The sequence below is a fragment of the Mchenga conophoros genome, linkage group LG4, assembly GCF_057382185.1.
Source record: "Mchenga conophoros isolate Kocher_MC1m ecotype Shallow Benthic linkage group LG4, M_conophoros_male_GT1.1, whole genome shotgun sequence".
In the NCBI taxonomy this organism is placed as follows: domain Eukaryota; kingdom Metazoa; phylum Chordata; class Actinopteri; order Cichliformes; family Cichlidae; genus Mchenga; species Mchenga conophoros.
Window position 1 is genome coordinate 21,014,315 of NC_140529.1, and position 15,153 is coordinate 21,029,467.

The 15,153-nt window shown below is 36.1% G+C and overlaps 1 protein-coding gene across 1 annotated transcript; it reads left to right on the forward strand.

Annotated features, from left to right (window-relative positions):
• Positions 1 to 833: 833 nt before the first annotated feature.
• On the forward strand, positions 834 to 10,720 carry LOC146575980 (adhesion G protein-coupled receptor E3-like). The gene is made up of 23 exons (XM_085272609.1): positions 834 to 900; positions 1,226 to 1,264; positions 1,371 to 1,730; positions 3,862 to 3,993; positions 4,244 to 4,390; positions 4,470 to 4,595; positions 4,797 to 4,940; positions 5,574 to 5,735; positions 5,883 to 6,032; positions 6,127 to 6,164; positions 6,343 to 6,423; positions 6,580 to 6,609; positions 6,704 to 6,866; positions 6,952 to 7,065; positions 7,164 to 7,336; positions 7,417 to 7,593; positions 8,087 to 8,290; positions 8,384 to 8,622; positions 8,731 to 8,797; positions 9,124 to 9,215; positions 9,466 to 9,625; positions 9,903 to 9,959; positions 10,054 to 10,720. The coding sequence occupies exons 1-23, from the start codon at positions 873 to 875 to the stop codon at positions 10,129 to 10,131; spliced, it is 2,961 nt and encodes a 986-aa protein (XP_085128735.1). The 5' UTR covers positions 834 to 872; the 3' UTR covers positions 10,132 to 10,720.
• The last annotated feature ends 4,433 nt before the right edge of the window (positions 10,721 to 15,153 follow it).

Below are 15,153 nucleotides of genomic sequence, written 5' to 3' on the forward strand. Positions count from 1 at the left end.
TATTTACTTTAATTTAGAATTTAGGAGGAAGAAAGTTGGTCACTAATTATCAATGTCTCATAATAAGGTTTACAAATGGGTGCCTTTTTGGCATGAGGAAAGGAAGGAGTCTTGCCCTTTTTACAGGCCTGAAATACAGCCCCCCTGAAGCACAGTATGGCTACATTTTTCATGCAGGTGCCATGATTACTGCAGCTTGATGAGAGCAAACAGTAGGGCACTGGTGGAGGGCAGCCTGAAGGAGGAGTAGTTGGTAATGTAAAGCAAATGCAGGCACTGATCGTGTACATATGAATTAGAATACACAAAACACTGAAACGGTTCGTTTCGAAGTAGGAGTGAGCTCTGATGCAGGTTTTGACTGAAAGCTTGAAATGTTTTTTTTTGTGTGAAAGGACAAATATTCAATAGATCAGAAATATGAGACGGCCTACAGAAAAAAAAGTAGGACAAGCAGGACAGCCCCTATTTTTTTAATTTCACAAATGAAATAGCTATTTGATCAATTTTGAAGTGTCCTTTAAAAGTCCTTAGTCTCTAAATTGATTTGGTCCAGATTTTACAGGATTCGTTTTGGGAATTTTAAGTATAACTGTGTTCATTGTCTTTGAGATCTGAGAAAGGAACTAAAGAAAAGAATAAATGCTTCACAAACCTGAAAACACTTTTTCACAAACGTGAAAAAGACAACATAAAAATCTCGCAGTCAACAGTGTATGTTTCTTTCCTAGGTCCTTAACATAGTCTACACAAGTTGGTGAATTTGCATTGGTTTTTGCATTCACATAATGCTTTTAAAAGCAATATTTGGGTGTTGTTCATGTTTTACAATGTGAACATTCAGAACAGATCTGGAGACTTGACTTGTCACTATGGACTGTGTCTTGTCACTTTTTCTGGGTAAGTGAATTTGACAGAGAAAATAATTTTAAAGGTATTAAATTGATGTCAGTGCTAATTTTAATGAGAAAACTAGATTATTAAGATGGAACAAATTTTTAGTTTAGATTCTGGATTCAAAGACACATATTTCTAATCAAATAATGGTAAATTATAAACAGTTACTATGACTTTAGGTAGCATTTCACAAAGATATGTGTAAATTTCAGTCAATGTTTACAATACTTTAATCGCAAAAGTTTTAGTTTTTGGTTTTAGCTGTTGAAAAATCACCTTTTAAAGCAATGAAAACTAGTTCATTCACCAGTATTTTTCCCTTTGGTAGGTTTGTTTATCATACCTGTCTCTTGTGATTTTCCTCCTGGTATGTAAGATTTTCTGCTACAGCAAATACTAAAAAACCCACAGCAAATCCTCCAAAAACGTGTAAAATAACTACTATGATACCAATGCTTGCTTGTTATTTGCAGGTTCTTGTGATGGATACATTGAGATAAATGAACCATGGCGGAACCGAGCCTTTGCATCTACCCCTTTTACTGGTTATTCCCAAAATGATACCGATTTTCTTGGCAAATGGTTGCGCTTTACGGGGATCGGTGGAGACACAGTTATTACATCCTGTCTAACAGTCCAAACTGGTGCTACACTTGTCCCCATTTTTATACCATTTCCCTTACCAACTAATTTGTCTCTGTATCCGACAAATGGGACTGCAAAAGGGTGTAATGAAAAAAGTTTTTTAGTGAGTGTGGCCCTCTGTCCAGGAGAATTCTATGTGTATAAACCAGAGGATAAACTCCCAGCTCCCAACATGGTATATGTAACTTGTGAGTATAAACATTTTTTGTGTGTATAATTTTAATTTGAAGTTTTATTGGTTTAAAGAATTGTGTGAAATGTACATGATGTGTTTAAATTTGTATTTTAAAGGCAACATCTTACGAGCAAACGTTACTTACAAAATACACAAAATACGAAATAAAAGTTTCGAAACATCAATTCTCATTTGGACAATTAAGAAACATTTTCAAACTTTATGTAACGCCAGAACTGCCATTAGTGATATTTGATAGGCAAATAATGCAAAACGTCTTTATAATAATAATAATAATAATAATAATAATAATAATAATAATAATAATAATAATAATAATGATAATATAAGCCCAAAATGCATCTGAAAATGATGATGATGATTTAAATTACAAAAAAATGCTGTCAAAACCAGCATGGCCGTGTGTAAAAAAGCCAATGCCTCCTAAATGTAATAACTGGTTTTGCCCCCTTTGGCATCAAGAACTGCAAGTTTTAATTCAGCTACACTGTAGATGGTTTTCAGCTAAAACCTGTTTAGGTCACCAAAAGCATCTCAGTCTGATTCTGGACTTTGATTCACCCATTCCATTGGTTTTGGTATGTTTTGAGCCATTCAGAGGTGATTTTGGTGGTGTTTTTTGGATTATTGTCCTGCTGCAACTCCCGGACCACCACACTACCACCACTGTATTTGACTCAAACTAGGATCACATTTTCTGAATTCTGTGTTAGTTTTATGCTAGAATAAGCCTCAAACCTTACAAAACGTTCAACATTTGTCTCATCAGTCAACAGAATATTTCCTCAAAGACTTCGAGGGTTAATCAAAAATGTCTTTAACAAATGTAAGACGAACCTTTCTGTTTTGCTCAGTAGTGGTTTTCTCCTTGAAACTCTCACATTTTTGCTCAGTCTCTTTCTTATTGTTGGATCATGACTGGGACCTTAACTGAAATTAAGTGTGTAGTGCAGGTCTTTAGATGTTGTTGTGTTTTCACTTGTGAACCCCACGATGAGCTGTTGATGCTCTCTTGGAGTAATTTTGGCACCCTGGATTTTTCCAGGGAAGGTTTCTAGATAATGGCTGTCACTTAAGTTCCAAAGTCTTAGAAATGTCTTTGTAAACCTTTCCAGGCTGATACATGTCAATTACATTGTTTCTTAGCTGCATGATATGTAGCTTTTAGAGAGTTTTTAGCCTATTTCACTTTGTAAGACAAGTGATTTTATGGTTCAAGAGTTCTGGCAGTAATTGGATCCAGGCATAGCTAATGGAACTGAACTTAGCTTTTACAAAAGATCCGGTTAACTGTTAATACCTGTGAATTCATGACTTAATAAAGGGAGGAAATGCTTCAAATAGGGCCAGGAAGGTTTGGATTACTTTTTTTTCTCTTAATAAATTAACTGATTATTTCAGAATTTTATATTTTATTAATCTGTGTTAAAATAAGTTTTTACTTTTATTAACTTGTTTGATGCTCCAAAAAGATTTAAGCATTTTCAAAGACTTATTCAATTACTTATTATCTTTGTCTTGTGAGTGTATGCCTTGTGTTGATGAATTTCTTCACTCACAAAAAATATTTTGTGATGGATACAACCTAAAAGAGTCTGGGAGTAAACTACATTGACAAAGTAATAGGCATCTTTCCACTGAGATGCAGTTACACAATATTTTTTAAGCAAATATAATACTGAAATAACAATAAAAAAAAAAACAAGTTACACAGAATAGAACAGAAAAATCAAATATTAGATTAAAACAGACGTATTCTTTGATGTAGGTGTTTGTATTGGTGCTGTATGGGAAAAAACATCATTTGCATTCTTAAAAAGATGGCTACACTAAACTTCATTTGATTAGGCCGCAGTATTTTGAAAACTAGTAAAGATGTGAAACAACTTGCCAGCTATGAACTGTTTTGTGCTTCGCACAAGCAAGTAACATGTCTGTTACAATATCATACTCATTCATTTTTATGAGCAATGCATGCTGCATTCATGATTTTTTTCTTAATATAAATAATATATATAATATTATTATTTATCCTAATATATAAAATAAAAAATATATTATTTATTGGGAATATTATGTTATTCATAATATTGAACATGTACCATGATTTTATATCTATTTAGATCATAGTATGTGTACTGAAAAGTCTTGTGGACCATTGGGTAATTGCACAGCAGGTGGGGGATGCATTTGCAATGATGGATATGAAATGCCTCCAGACAACCCGCCTACTTCAAAATCATATGGCTGTATTGGTAAGAAATTATAGTACATTAAAAACAAGATGTTATTTTCAAAACAGCAATATTTATATATATTTTTTATATTACGATCAATATGAAAATACATAATTTTCAAGATCGTTACAGGAATCTAGACCTATAATGTTTACACCAGTAATTGTAAAAGCTGTTATTTATAAACAGACACTCAGAAGCAAGTGCATCATCTGGACTAATATGTTTTTAAAGTTTGCAATTTGCTAATTGTATATCATCTTACCAGATATCGATGAGTGCACAAGGACTAAAGGAATTTGTGGTCATAATACCAACTGTTACAATACAGTTGGGTCATACAGTTGTAACTGTTGGGAAGGATTTCATCTACCAAAGCCAATACCAAAACTTAAACTGACCCCTGGCTGTGAAGGTACAAATCAAACAAACAAACACAGAAATAATCCTGTTTAGTTTGTTTTATATTCACTTTTTAATTGTTCTTTGTGTAGATATTGATGAATGTCTTAGTGGTGTCTGTGGGCCATACGGGACCTGCTACAACACCATAGGAAGTTTTGTGTGCAACTGCTCTAAAGGATTTAGGGCTGATTATAAGATGTCCCCTATTTGCCAAGGTCTGTATTGCACGTTACAATATTCTATCAAGTGAACTTCATTGGACTGTTCATATTACTGTTAATTACTGAGTGTGACAACAGAATATTTGTATGCATAATATATTAAGAGTTGTATGAGTTTCTGTGAAAGGGTGGTTTGTACTTTTACAACTTTAAAATGCAGTGTGATAAGAACTAGCTGTAACTTTCTAACTTCAGATGTTGATGAGTGTTACAACTCAATGATATGTGGTCCATATTCTATCTGCGAAAACCTGCCTGGAAATTACTCCTGTAGCTGTAAGGTGGGTTTTGAACCAATGGATAAAACTAAGCAACCCAATGAGACCAACGTCTGTATTGGTATGTGAAAATTTATTTATTTATATTTGAAGTCACTTGTGTTTGCTCTCTCTCTCTGTCTCTGTGTCTCCCTGCTATTTCAAAAGTATTTATGTGACCACTACAATGTCACAAGATTGTTATACTGAGTAAAGAAAGGCCTAGGCTGACAAAATACATTAAATCACAGGGTCATTGCTGTTTTAGTGTCAGAAGGATGAATTAATGATGAATTATCAAAGTGTTCAATGAAGCACTGGCAATGTCATGGCTTGGCTAAAATCATACAGACTTTTTTTTTTTTTTTTTTTAAAAAAGGAAAGACGGAACACATTGTCACAAAATGTGGAAACTATGCAAAGATTAAATTTAATCTATTATAAATAAAACATGAAAACATACTATCCAGATTTGGCATTGCTAGCACAATTTAACTGCACAACCTGTCCTTGTTAGATTTGAAACTAACAGAATAGCCTCTTTTCCATTATTACCTAATCGGACAGACTAGCCAAGATTCCTCCAAATATGCGTTTATTGTTGTCATAGAAACATGTCCAGGCATCCGCTGATGTAATTTTTGTTTCTCAGAAAAGAATATATGGCTTCTTTTGTTGATAACATATATTTTTTTTAATTCATGTACTTCAACAGATATTAATGAGTGTATCCTACCAGTGTGTAGTACATGTATAGACATCTGCGGACCAGATTGTAACTGCTCAAATTCAATTGGATCTTACTTGTGCACCTGTATCCCTGGTTATCGGATTAACAACCCAGGCTTTATAGCCAGCTATGATAACCCATGCAGAGGTTTGTGCTCTTGTTTGGTGTTTTGACATATAGCAGCTCAAATATGATTAAATGCAGCAGTTTGATCAAATGATCAATTAAAAACAGATTGCCTTGCATGTGTGTGTGTGTGTGTGTGTGTGTGTGTGTGTGCTCTCTATACTGCAGATATTGACGAATGCACTGAGACACCCGGTATATGTGGTAAAATGACTGTGTGCACTAATGTACCGGGTACCTTTTACTGTTCCTGCCCCGATGGATTGTTCCCCACAACTGGAATTGTTGCCTGGATATTGAATGTCACATATTGTCAAAGTGAGTCAGTTTCAACCATAATTTTGAATTGTTTTAAGGTTATTTATTTGGTTTGAGGGAGCATTTGATGTTCACATTTTTAATTTACTGACAGGCGTTGAAGATGCTCTAAATAAAGTTCCAGTCAAAGAGGTGAGACCCATCGAAATATTTACCTTTTAAAGGTGCCTTATTTTTTTGTCACCAATGCATAACAATGTTTAAACCAATGTTTAGCTCCATTCAAATAAAGCAACAGGAAATTAAACCATGACAATTACCAGACAGTGCTTTGTAATAAATGAATACTAATACTGCACATTCAATGCAGGGTCTGACAAAAGAAATATCGTTCATCAGCAATATGCAAGATGACCTGAAAAACAATACAGGTGCCTTCATACCAGAAGCGGTATGTAGTTCAAAAGTAATGCTTGTAAGCCAGAGTGTGCTTTGTTATATATTCAGATATTTGTAACTAAAAATAATATGTTATGTGATGTACTGAGTAAACCACAGTACATTTTATCTAACGCCTTTCTCTCTTTTCTTCATAATGTGTTTGCAGACGGTAGCCAACAGCTTTGCTGCATCTATGGTACTTAATGTCCAGCCAAAGAAAACATACCATATTCCATGTCTGTATTTACATTTATGTGTTTCACTGATTAAAATGATTTACATTTTTGCAGGCCGTGTCCGGTGTTGGACCACGAGCCACACAAAGCAAGGTGAGTAGTGAAGGAGATCGGGAGGCGGGCAACGCAATTCTTGACCTTTCAGAGTATATCGTTGTTGCAATGACTCCACATACCGAAAACCAAACCAAAAAGGAAGTGCACTCTTCGACAGTGGGTAAGTTAAATTCTAATATTTTGTAGCTTGACTATATTTAAAATTACTGTTGGTATGAATTGACTGATTGTTATCTATTTGTAAGATCTGAGCCTGCTGGCCATTGGTCCAGGGAGTAAGGATAACTGGAATACCTCCCTCTCTGCTAATGGAAATACCATGGACTTCAACTTGCAGGCTATAGCTCGTGCTAACAATGGTGAGAGAGTATTTTAAAAATTAAATATATTGACAAATCCAAACTGTTTTTATTTAACAAATGGTTTTCAATTTCTTTTGTGATGCGAAAACTCCCAGGATCTGCAACAGCTGCTTTTATGACACTGAATGGGATGGAGAGTCTTCTCAGTCATCAGTATTTCCAAACAGAGAAAAAGACAGATATGTGTTCGGATGTTATCACAGCCATAATACCAGTTAATAACACTAACCTCACAGAGCCTGTCAACTTTACTATCTACCATAGGAAGGTACAGCTGCAGAATCTCAACTCTACATCTATTAATGCAGAGGGATACAGACTTTTAATGTTTCTTCTTTGCTTTTTCAGGAAGTACCAGAAACAGGAACAGTCAGTTGTGTTTACTGGAAAACCACAGAAACTGTAGAAGGAAAGTCTATGAGCTGGTCAGAGGAAGGCTGCTGGGTTGCATTCTCTAATGAAAACTATACAATCTGCAGCTGTTCTCACCTTTCTACATTCGCCCTGATCATGCAGATTGGGGAGGTATATATTTTTTTCTTCTTCTTTTTTGATGAACTTATTATTAATTTGATTTTGAGTGGTGGATGCACAGACTTTGTCTTTTCTTCACTTCATTGTGTTGTAGAAGTAATTTAATTTGATAAAATAACTCTTTTTTTCTATTAGCAAACACTGAGTGACTCAGAATGGCAATACGTAGGGAAAAATTCTTGTAAACCCAAAAACTGTTATAAAAATTTTAGAAATTGAATACGGTACTTTGTGGAAACTCCCTTGGCCACAAACAATCTCCTTAGCTAGTGTATAAAAACTTGGTACAGGTTGATTTAGCCAGTTTATAACATTCTTTCCAGAAGTAATTGTGGTCTAGTAAATCTGTGTGTCTGGGAGCTAAAGGGTTGTCAGCGGTTTGTCCCAAAGCCAACTGTGAAGGGACCTGAATAGTTACTTGCATACTAAGAAAAATATGCAGTAAGGTCATTTTAATCACAATCTTCATATGTCTCATTTTCAGCCTACACCATCAAATCCTTTTTTAGAGTGGCTGAACCGGGTATGTGTGATTATTGGACTATTCTTCTTGGCTTTGGCCATCTTTACCTTCCTTCTGTGCAGCTGGAATCCCAAAATTAACAACACAGCCCGTCTCCACCTCTGCCTCAACCTGTTTTTTTCACAACTGCTCTTGTTGTGGAATGACAAATACACTGATAATAAGGTACAATGTGGCTAAACTCCAAGAATTATCAAAAGATTATCTATTGTGTTCCAATTGTCCATAAAGCTTAAATGTATTTATCTGTCTCTACAGCTGGCCTGCACTGTCATGGCAGGGCTTCTCCACTTCTTAATTGTTGCCAGTTTTGTGTGGATGTTGCTGGAGGCACTACAGCTCCACTTGTTAGTACGGAAGCTCTCCCAGGTGCAAGTCATCCGACGAGATGGCCTCCCCAGGCCAATTCTCTACCTTGTTGGCTATGGTATTCCATTTGTAATAGTGGGTGTTTCTGCACTAATTTACTCTGATGGATATGGTGTTACCTCAAATGTGTGCGTAACACATAATTATTTTCACATTTTCCCATGTGATCAATGTTTTTCTAGAACAGGTTTGCTTGATTGATTATTTATTTACTTGTTTACATGATTCTTTTGCAGATGCTTTCTCTCTACAAAGCGGAATTTCAACTGGGCTTTAACGGGACCTATTATTGCTATCCTAGCAGTGAGTACATTGAGTATTTGCAGCTGCGTATTGAGTGTTTAACATCCTCATGTGTATATGTATAACTACATGACTGTAGTTAGCTGTCATGTTAGGCCTTGGACATTTAACTTCTGTTGGACAAATGGTTTGTATTTGGCCCATGAAATGTAGGATTGGGTATAGGATTATATTTAAAGCACTGCCGTGCCAAATTGGATTGACAACTTATTGTAATGGAACTGAAGCAATAATCTATAATTAAAAGTCTGTGTTATCTAGTCTGTGGCAGGCTTCTTTTTACTTTGTACACCTAGCAAATATTGCTGTTTGTTTATTTTTCAAAGATCAACTGGTTATTGTTCCTTGCTACTCTCTGGAGTCTGAGACCCACTTTGGCCAACATGAAGAGTGATGTTTCTCAATCCAAAGACACCAGGTTTGAACATTCATGTACTGTTTTCACTGAGGTGACAATGAAAGTGGCACCTGCATGTAAGTGCTAATGCACAATTTGTGACTTACGTACATGTCTTTATAGTGGAACTCATTGTAATGTTAAGGTGAAGGATGGCTTTGGATAAATGAGCTGAAATAAGATGAAACACAGAAAATAAGGACATGTTTTCTGTGTATGAATGTAAACACAAATAATGGTAAAAAAATATATTGTGCTCTTTGTTTTTCAGGTTGATTATTTTCAAAATCGTGGCACAGTTTGTCATACTGGGCTGTACATGGATTCTGGGCCTGTACCAGTCAAACCTTTTCTTCCAGGTCCTCTTCATCATCCTCAACTCCCAGCAGGGCACATTCCTGTACATCGTACACTGTCTGCTAAACAAGGAGGTAGACCTTATCTTGAGCTATGCTCTTATTACATTTTGCTCTTTCACAACCTCTCATTTAAATGTTCACACTAGGTCAATAGTAACACAATGAAGGGAGCATAAAGTAAGTTTGTGGTTATTCGCTAAAAAAAAAGATCTGCTGGTTTCTCCTTTACTGTGTTTTACAAATTTTAAGAAGTACAATGTTCACAGTGTAACAATGATTATGGTTGTAAAGCTTTACATGGACTCTTCAGTATGGAGCTATTATACTGTACTGAAACTGTCTTTACCAGGTGCGAGAGGAATACATTAAATGGCTGACATGCTCTATTGGAAAAGAGGCAGCTGAGGTAAGTCTTGTGAAAAACATCGAGTCCTGTCACTTTTAATCTCAGTCAGATCAGCTCTTAGCCCAGCTGTTTCTAACAAATGAATGTATTTCAGGAAAAAGATCTGGGTTCGGTCACCGAAGATTTCGACAAGCCTGAGAACCAAAACAATGAAGGGAAGAAGGACCACTGATCCAATGAAGTGAGCAACGCTAAAACAGACAACGCTATATGTATCGAGTTATTATCCGTGCTTTTTCTTAATTCCATTTTATTGTGTCTAGAAAGTTAACGGTAGCATAGCATATTAGCTTATTAGCTTAGCATATTGATCTGTATCATTGTGTCTTTTAGGGCCCTAGCTTGCTATTTTAACTGCTAAAGAAAAATATATTTTAATTAAACCTGAATGCAGTGACTGCTAAAGTAATGCTCTTTCACAAGCAATTATTTCTAGGTGTGTTTAAGTTTTATTAGTTGTATGTTACTGTACTAGCTGTGCTATATTACAACAGTACATGTCATGTTAACACCATCAGTTAGGCCTGTTATTATTATTATGCTGTATAAATTTGAAATGTAGCTAATGTAGCTAACGTAGCTAACGTAGCGGTAGAATACCATAAGTCTGACAGCCATACTGATTTTCTCACTCACTGACTAAACAGACCATCTCTGTACCTAATTTGCTTGGGTCTGGGAGCTTTCGCAAACATCTTGCTACTCACACCCTCAGAGAGTCAGGCTTGAAAAAACAAAACCTCCTACAAATAAAAACATGTGCTTCTCAGTTTATTCTTTCTTGTGTTATTTGCATTTTATTTACGTGGCATATGAGACACTTTGACATAGCTTAAACTTTACAAGACAAATTCGAGGGATGTACAAAGCCAAGCATACTTTGTGATTTACATCAGCATTTAGCTTGCACACTATTTCAGAAAAAATCCCTTACAGGACAGAAACAAACTATTAAACTTGAATTAAGAAATTTAAAAAAAAAGAAATAAAAGGAGTGCAGGGATAAATCGTGTTTAATATGGTTTGCTGTAATGTCTGTCATTTATCAGAACATGCATGTAACCCTGAAAGAAAGTAACTTTTACTACCCTTCAGTTTCCTTAGGATAGATAAGGTATCACATCCTTGGTTCATCATTAGTGCTTCCTTTCTTTAGGGAGAATAACCATTAATTTGTAACATTAGGGCCATGTTACCCAGATCGTCAGTTATTTATTTGGGATTCACATTTATTGTAGATGATTGCATTTGTTGCTGTTTGCCTCTTATCATAATTGGGAAAAAATAAAGTGCTGATGATATTCCTTGCATTGGAGATTTACAACAACATACCTTACTTTTTGTGGTAAATTACAACACTCAGGATTCACTCTTGGATAATTTGGGTTCCCAGGAAATCTAATATCTGATTATACCTGCACTTGTAGACTAAAACTTTTACAGTACACAGATATCATCAAGTTTACTGTAATGCATATGCAATACAAATGTCTTCCTGAAGGCTGCAGTGTTCAACCACATTATGAGATTGCAGCTTTTGTGCTTCCTGACTCCGACCAAGAAGACATTGTTTAATTTAAATCATATGTGTAACATGAAATCCAACATTTCATTCTGAAGCATCTAATTAAAATGGTATAAAAATTAAATGATGATATGTCTAGGAGTCCATGTTAAATGATAATGATATTATTAATATAAATAAAGATAAAGCAGAAAAAAAACAAGTATCTGTGCCATTCTGACACCATCTGTTAGTCAAAGCAAAGTAGTGGTGATGATATTTTGAAAGTCTACCTTACATAGCTTAATTCTCTTAAATAAAGTAATGGCTGCTAACTAACCCTATACTAACCATAAACAGATTGGTGGTGTTTGATATGAAGGGGTTAACAGTTAATAACACTGCTGCTACCAGTGTTTTCTGTAAAGTCTTCAATGGACTGTATCAGTTACTGAAAGCTACATACTGAGCATGTGACACACTGAGTGATGCAGTTTTGTCAACTGCCACTAGATGTTACCATCTGTTACCAAGTTACTATCTATCTGTTTGTGTGTGTGCACGTGCAGATATGTTTGCTGGTATTGAGTATTAACCTGCATTGTACTAATACTAGAAAATAAACAGTGCAGTAGTAGGGAAACGGAAGGTGAGATGTGCTAGCTGTAGGTGAGCTAGGTGCTAGCTCACCTACAGCTTTCAGGCCTTTTGTGTATGATTTATCAATTTAAACTATCCACATATATTACACAGACATACAAGGTGGTTGAATGAGCATCATATTTGGGGCACAACGTAAATATACGTAGAGAAAAAAATATTTATTTTGCCTGCTGATATTCAAAATTGTTGGCGTGATGTTGTTTGCATGCTCGTTTGACTATATCATTGAAAATTTATGCATTCAAATGCCTGTTTCTGATTCCTGTTTAATGATGCATAGTGTCAGTCAGGATCAGCTGGAACTCTGCGTTCTGTCTGCTTGACTGCTGATTGGATCCCATTTGAATCTAGTGATGCTGCCCTCATCTCTGTCCAGGCACGAGGCCACTGATGACACGGCCTGCATTCACACTCTAAACCCCTCTTCCCTCTGCATAAACATTTCTATGTGATAAACACTGAATTAATGTAATATTAAATATGACAGTTTTTCCACAAGCCTGCAGCACAACTGAGAAATACAAATAGGGTTTTTTTTCTCTTTATGTTACTAAAAATATTGCAGCTCAGAGATCATCCTAGGAGAATTCAGATTCAATCACTGCGAATTATATCAAAATGGCAGACTACTATGCTTTACAAGGTTTTAAGACAATATAACTGTCATAAATGTAAGATAAGTTAGTTCCACATTTTGCAAATGCACCAAACTGCTTAAATATCTATTACTGTGACATTAGACAGGTGTTCCAATTTTAATTTTTTCTAAATTTCTGTAGCATCTAAAACTCAGTATGTCATGTTTCCTGCAGTTTTTAGACGTTCATTCCAAAAGCTTTTATTTTACGCTCCAGCTTCAGCTGGAACTCACTAACTCAGTTACTGCAAATGCTTATTAACAAATTAGTAGAAGCCTGTTTGTTTATTTATTCATTTTTTTTATGCCGCAAACGACAATCCTGCATCATGTTTAACACACAGCTGGAATAACTGACAAAATAGGGATAAATATAACAAGATATGGTTCCCAGGGTTTGCTTCATTCTCTCTCTTTCCCTGCTTCTCTTCCACTCTCGTTGCTGCTCTTCTCAATACTATACATGGTTACCATGGAAACACACTTGCAGCTCTCGAGTCGTGAGGCCAGTCAGCTGAGATACCACGTCTGGTAAACAAATCCGCAATCTGAACTGCTGGGTGTGTGTCAGAGTTTGTCAAAACATGAAGGCATCAGCCAAAGGTCATAAGTGCCAGAAAGGTGGCCAGAGCAGGGGTTCAAACTGAGACAGCTAATGTGACAGTGCTAAACTTTTCCTACTGCATGTTTTATTTAACAGACATTTGAATGGCATGTAATCCTCTTTAATCCACTATAATAGGAACATGACTGAGAGAGACACGGATTTCTAAGTGCAGCTAAAGCTCTATGTTATTTTTTTTCATTACTAAACTAATACAAATGCAAAACAAAGTAGACCCCCAAACAACAAACACATGAATTAGACAAGGAAATGTAAAATGTGAAAGAGCACATTCACAAGTGTATAAACTCTCATTCTGCCAACATATTGAACATACATGGACTATAACTGAGTTTCCTGGGTACTCTAAAAAAAGCATTTAATAGCAGAATAATATCTATAACAAGGTTTATTTCTTCTCAAAGCATTATTAGCTATGCAATGTTAAAGCTTAAAGATTACATTATTACATTGTATCAATTTTTATGACTTAAAAGCTTATTCACCATCCTTTGACTCTGGTGTCAGTTTTTGGTAAGTTCAGTTAAACCTCATTTGTATTTACACGATGCAACTATAATGGGCTATTTTGACTCAGTTACAAAAATAATAAAACTAAACACACAACGAAGCCATGTAATCACTTCGACGTATCCTGGGTCTGCCAATAGGCCTCATTTACATGCTCAAAATACCTCATCTGTTCAAACCACCTAAGTGGCAACAAGACCCCAAGATACCCGAACACCTACACTTGGGGCAGCAACTAACTGCCCCAGTGAAAGCTGGAGGTCAACAGAACCACACCATCTGAGAAAAGCAGAGACCAGATCCTGAGACCACCTAACCCGCTGCAGTACTTAGAAATGTGATGAACAAAGTCTGTGACAAAGGGCAGCCCAGACAAGGACCAGCAGCCACTGGGAACAAGTCTGACTTATTGATGGCAATGCACGCTAAACACTCTACTGTGGTTGGATGGAAACAACTAAAGCTAAATACACACTGCAGGCACTGCACAGCATTTGCCTTGTGCTGTGGCATGTGACAGAGAGAGCAAAGGTTTTGCAAGTGGATTTTCCAGCCAAGCGCTGGACAGTCACATCAGCAGGTGGAGCATTGTGATAGTGGAGCAGTATCAGCTGTTCTTTTCATGTGTTGCATAAGCAGAGCATGCCCCAGCTGTCTCAGGTATATCCACCTCCAACACTTGATGAATTCGAATTATCAGAAGTTGCCCATTCAGATGATGAATGCAGCAAAGGAGACTTTCTTCTTCTGTCCCACGCCCCTGGTATGATATATGTGATGCTTTAACTTAGGACCTATGGCAAATAATTCCATTAATAGAAATACATAGGTGGAATTGAACAAACGGACTGAGAAATTGAATATATTAAAATAATATAATCTACTGGTAAAAATTCAGAAAAAACAATGCAACAAGCAAACATGGGTATAGTTTATCATCATATGGTCATGTTATACTTGTTATTCTTCAACTCTTCTCCTGGTCCATGTTTTTTATTCTTGTTTTCATGCTTTCCTTTGCTTTTTGTACCATCGGTGCCCTTTTATCATTTGTTTCTTGTATACCCTCCCTCTACAGTGTATTTAATCTCACTTTTCCCTTCCCTCTGCAAGTTCATCTTTGCACAGCTGCAACAGTCTCGGCCTTGTGTTTCTTTGTGTCGTTAATAAAGGGTTTGCTTGTCTTTTTGATTCGTCTATCCCCTGTTCAGTTCTGGCCCGACTCGTCGGACCAATCACCTGGATAAAGACTCTT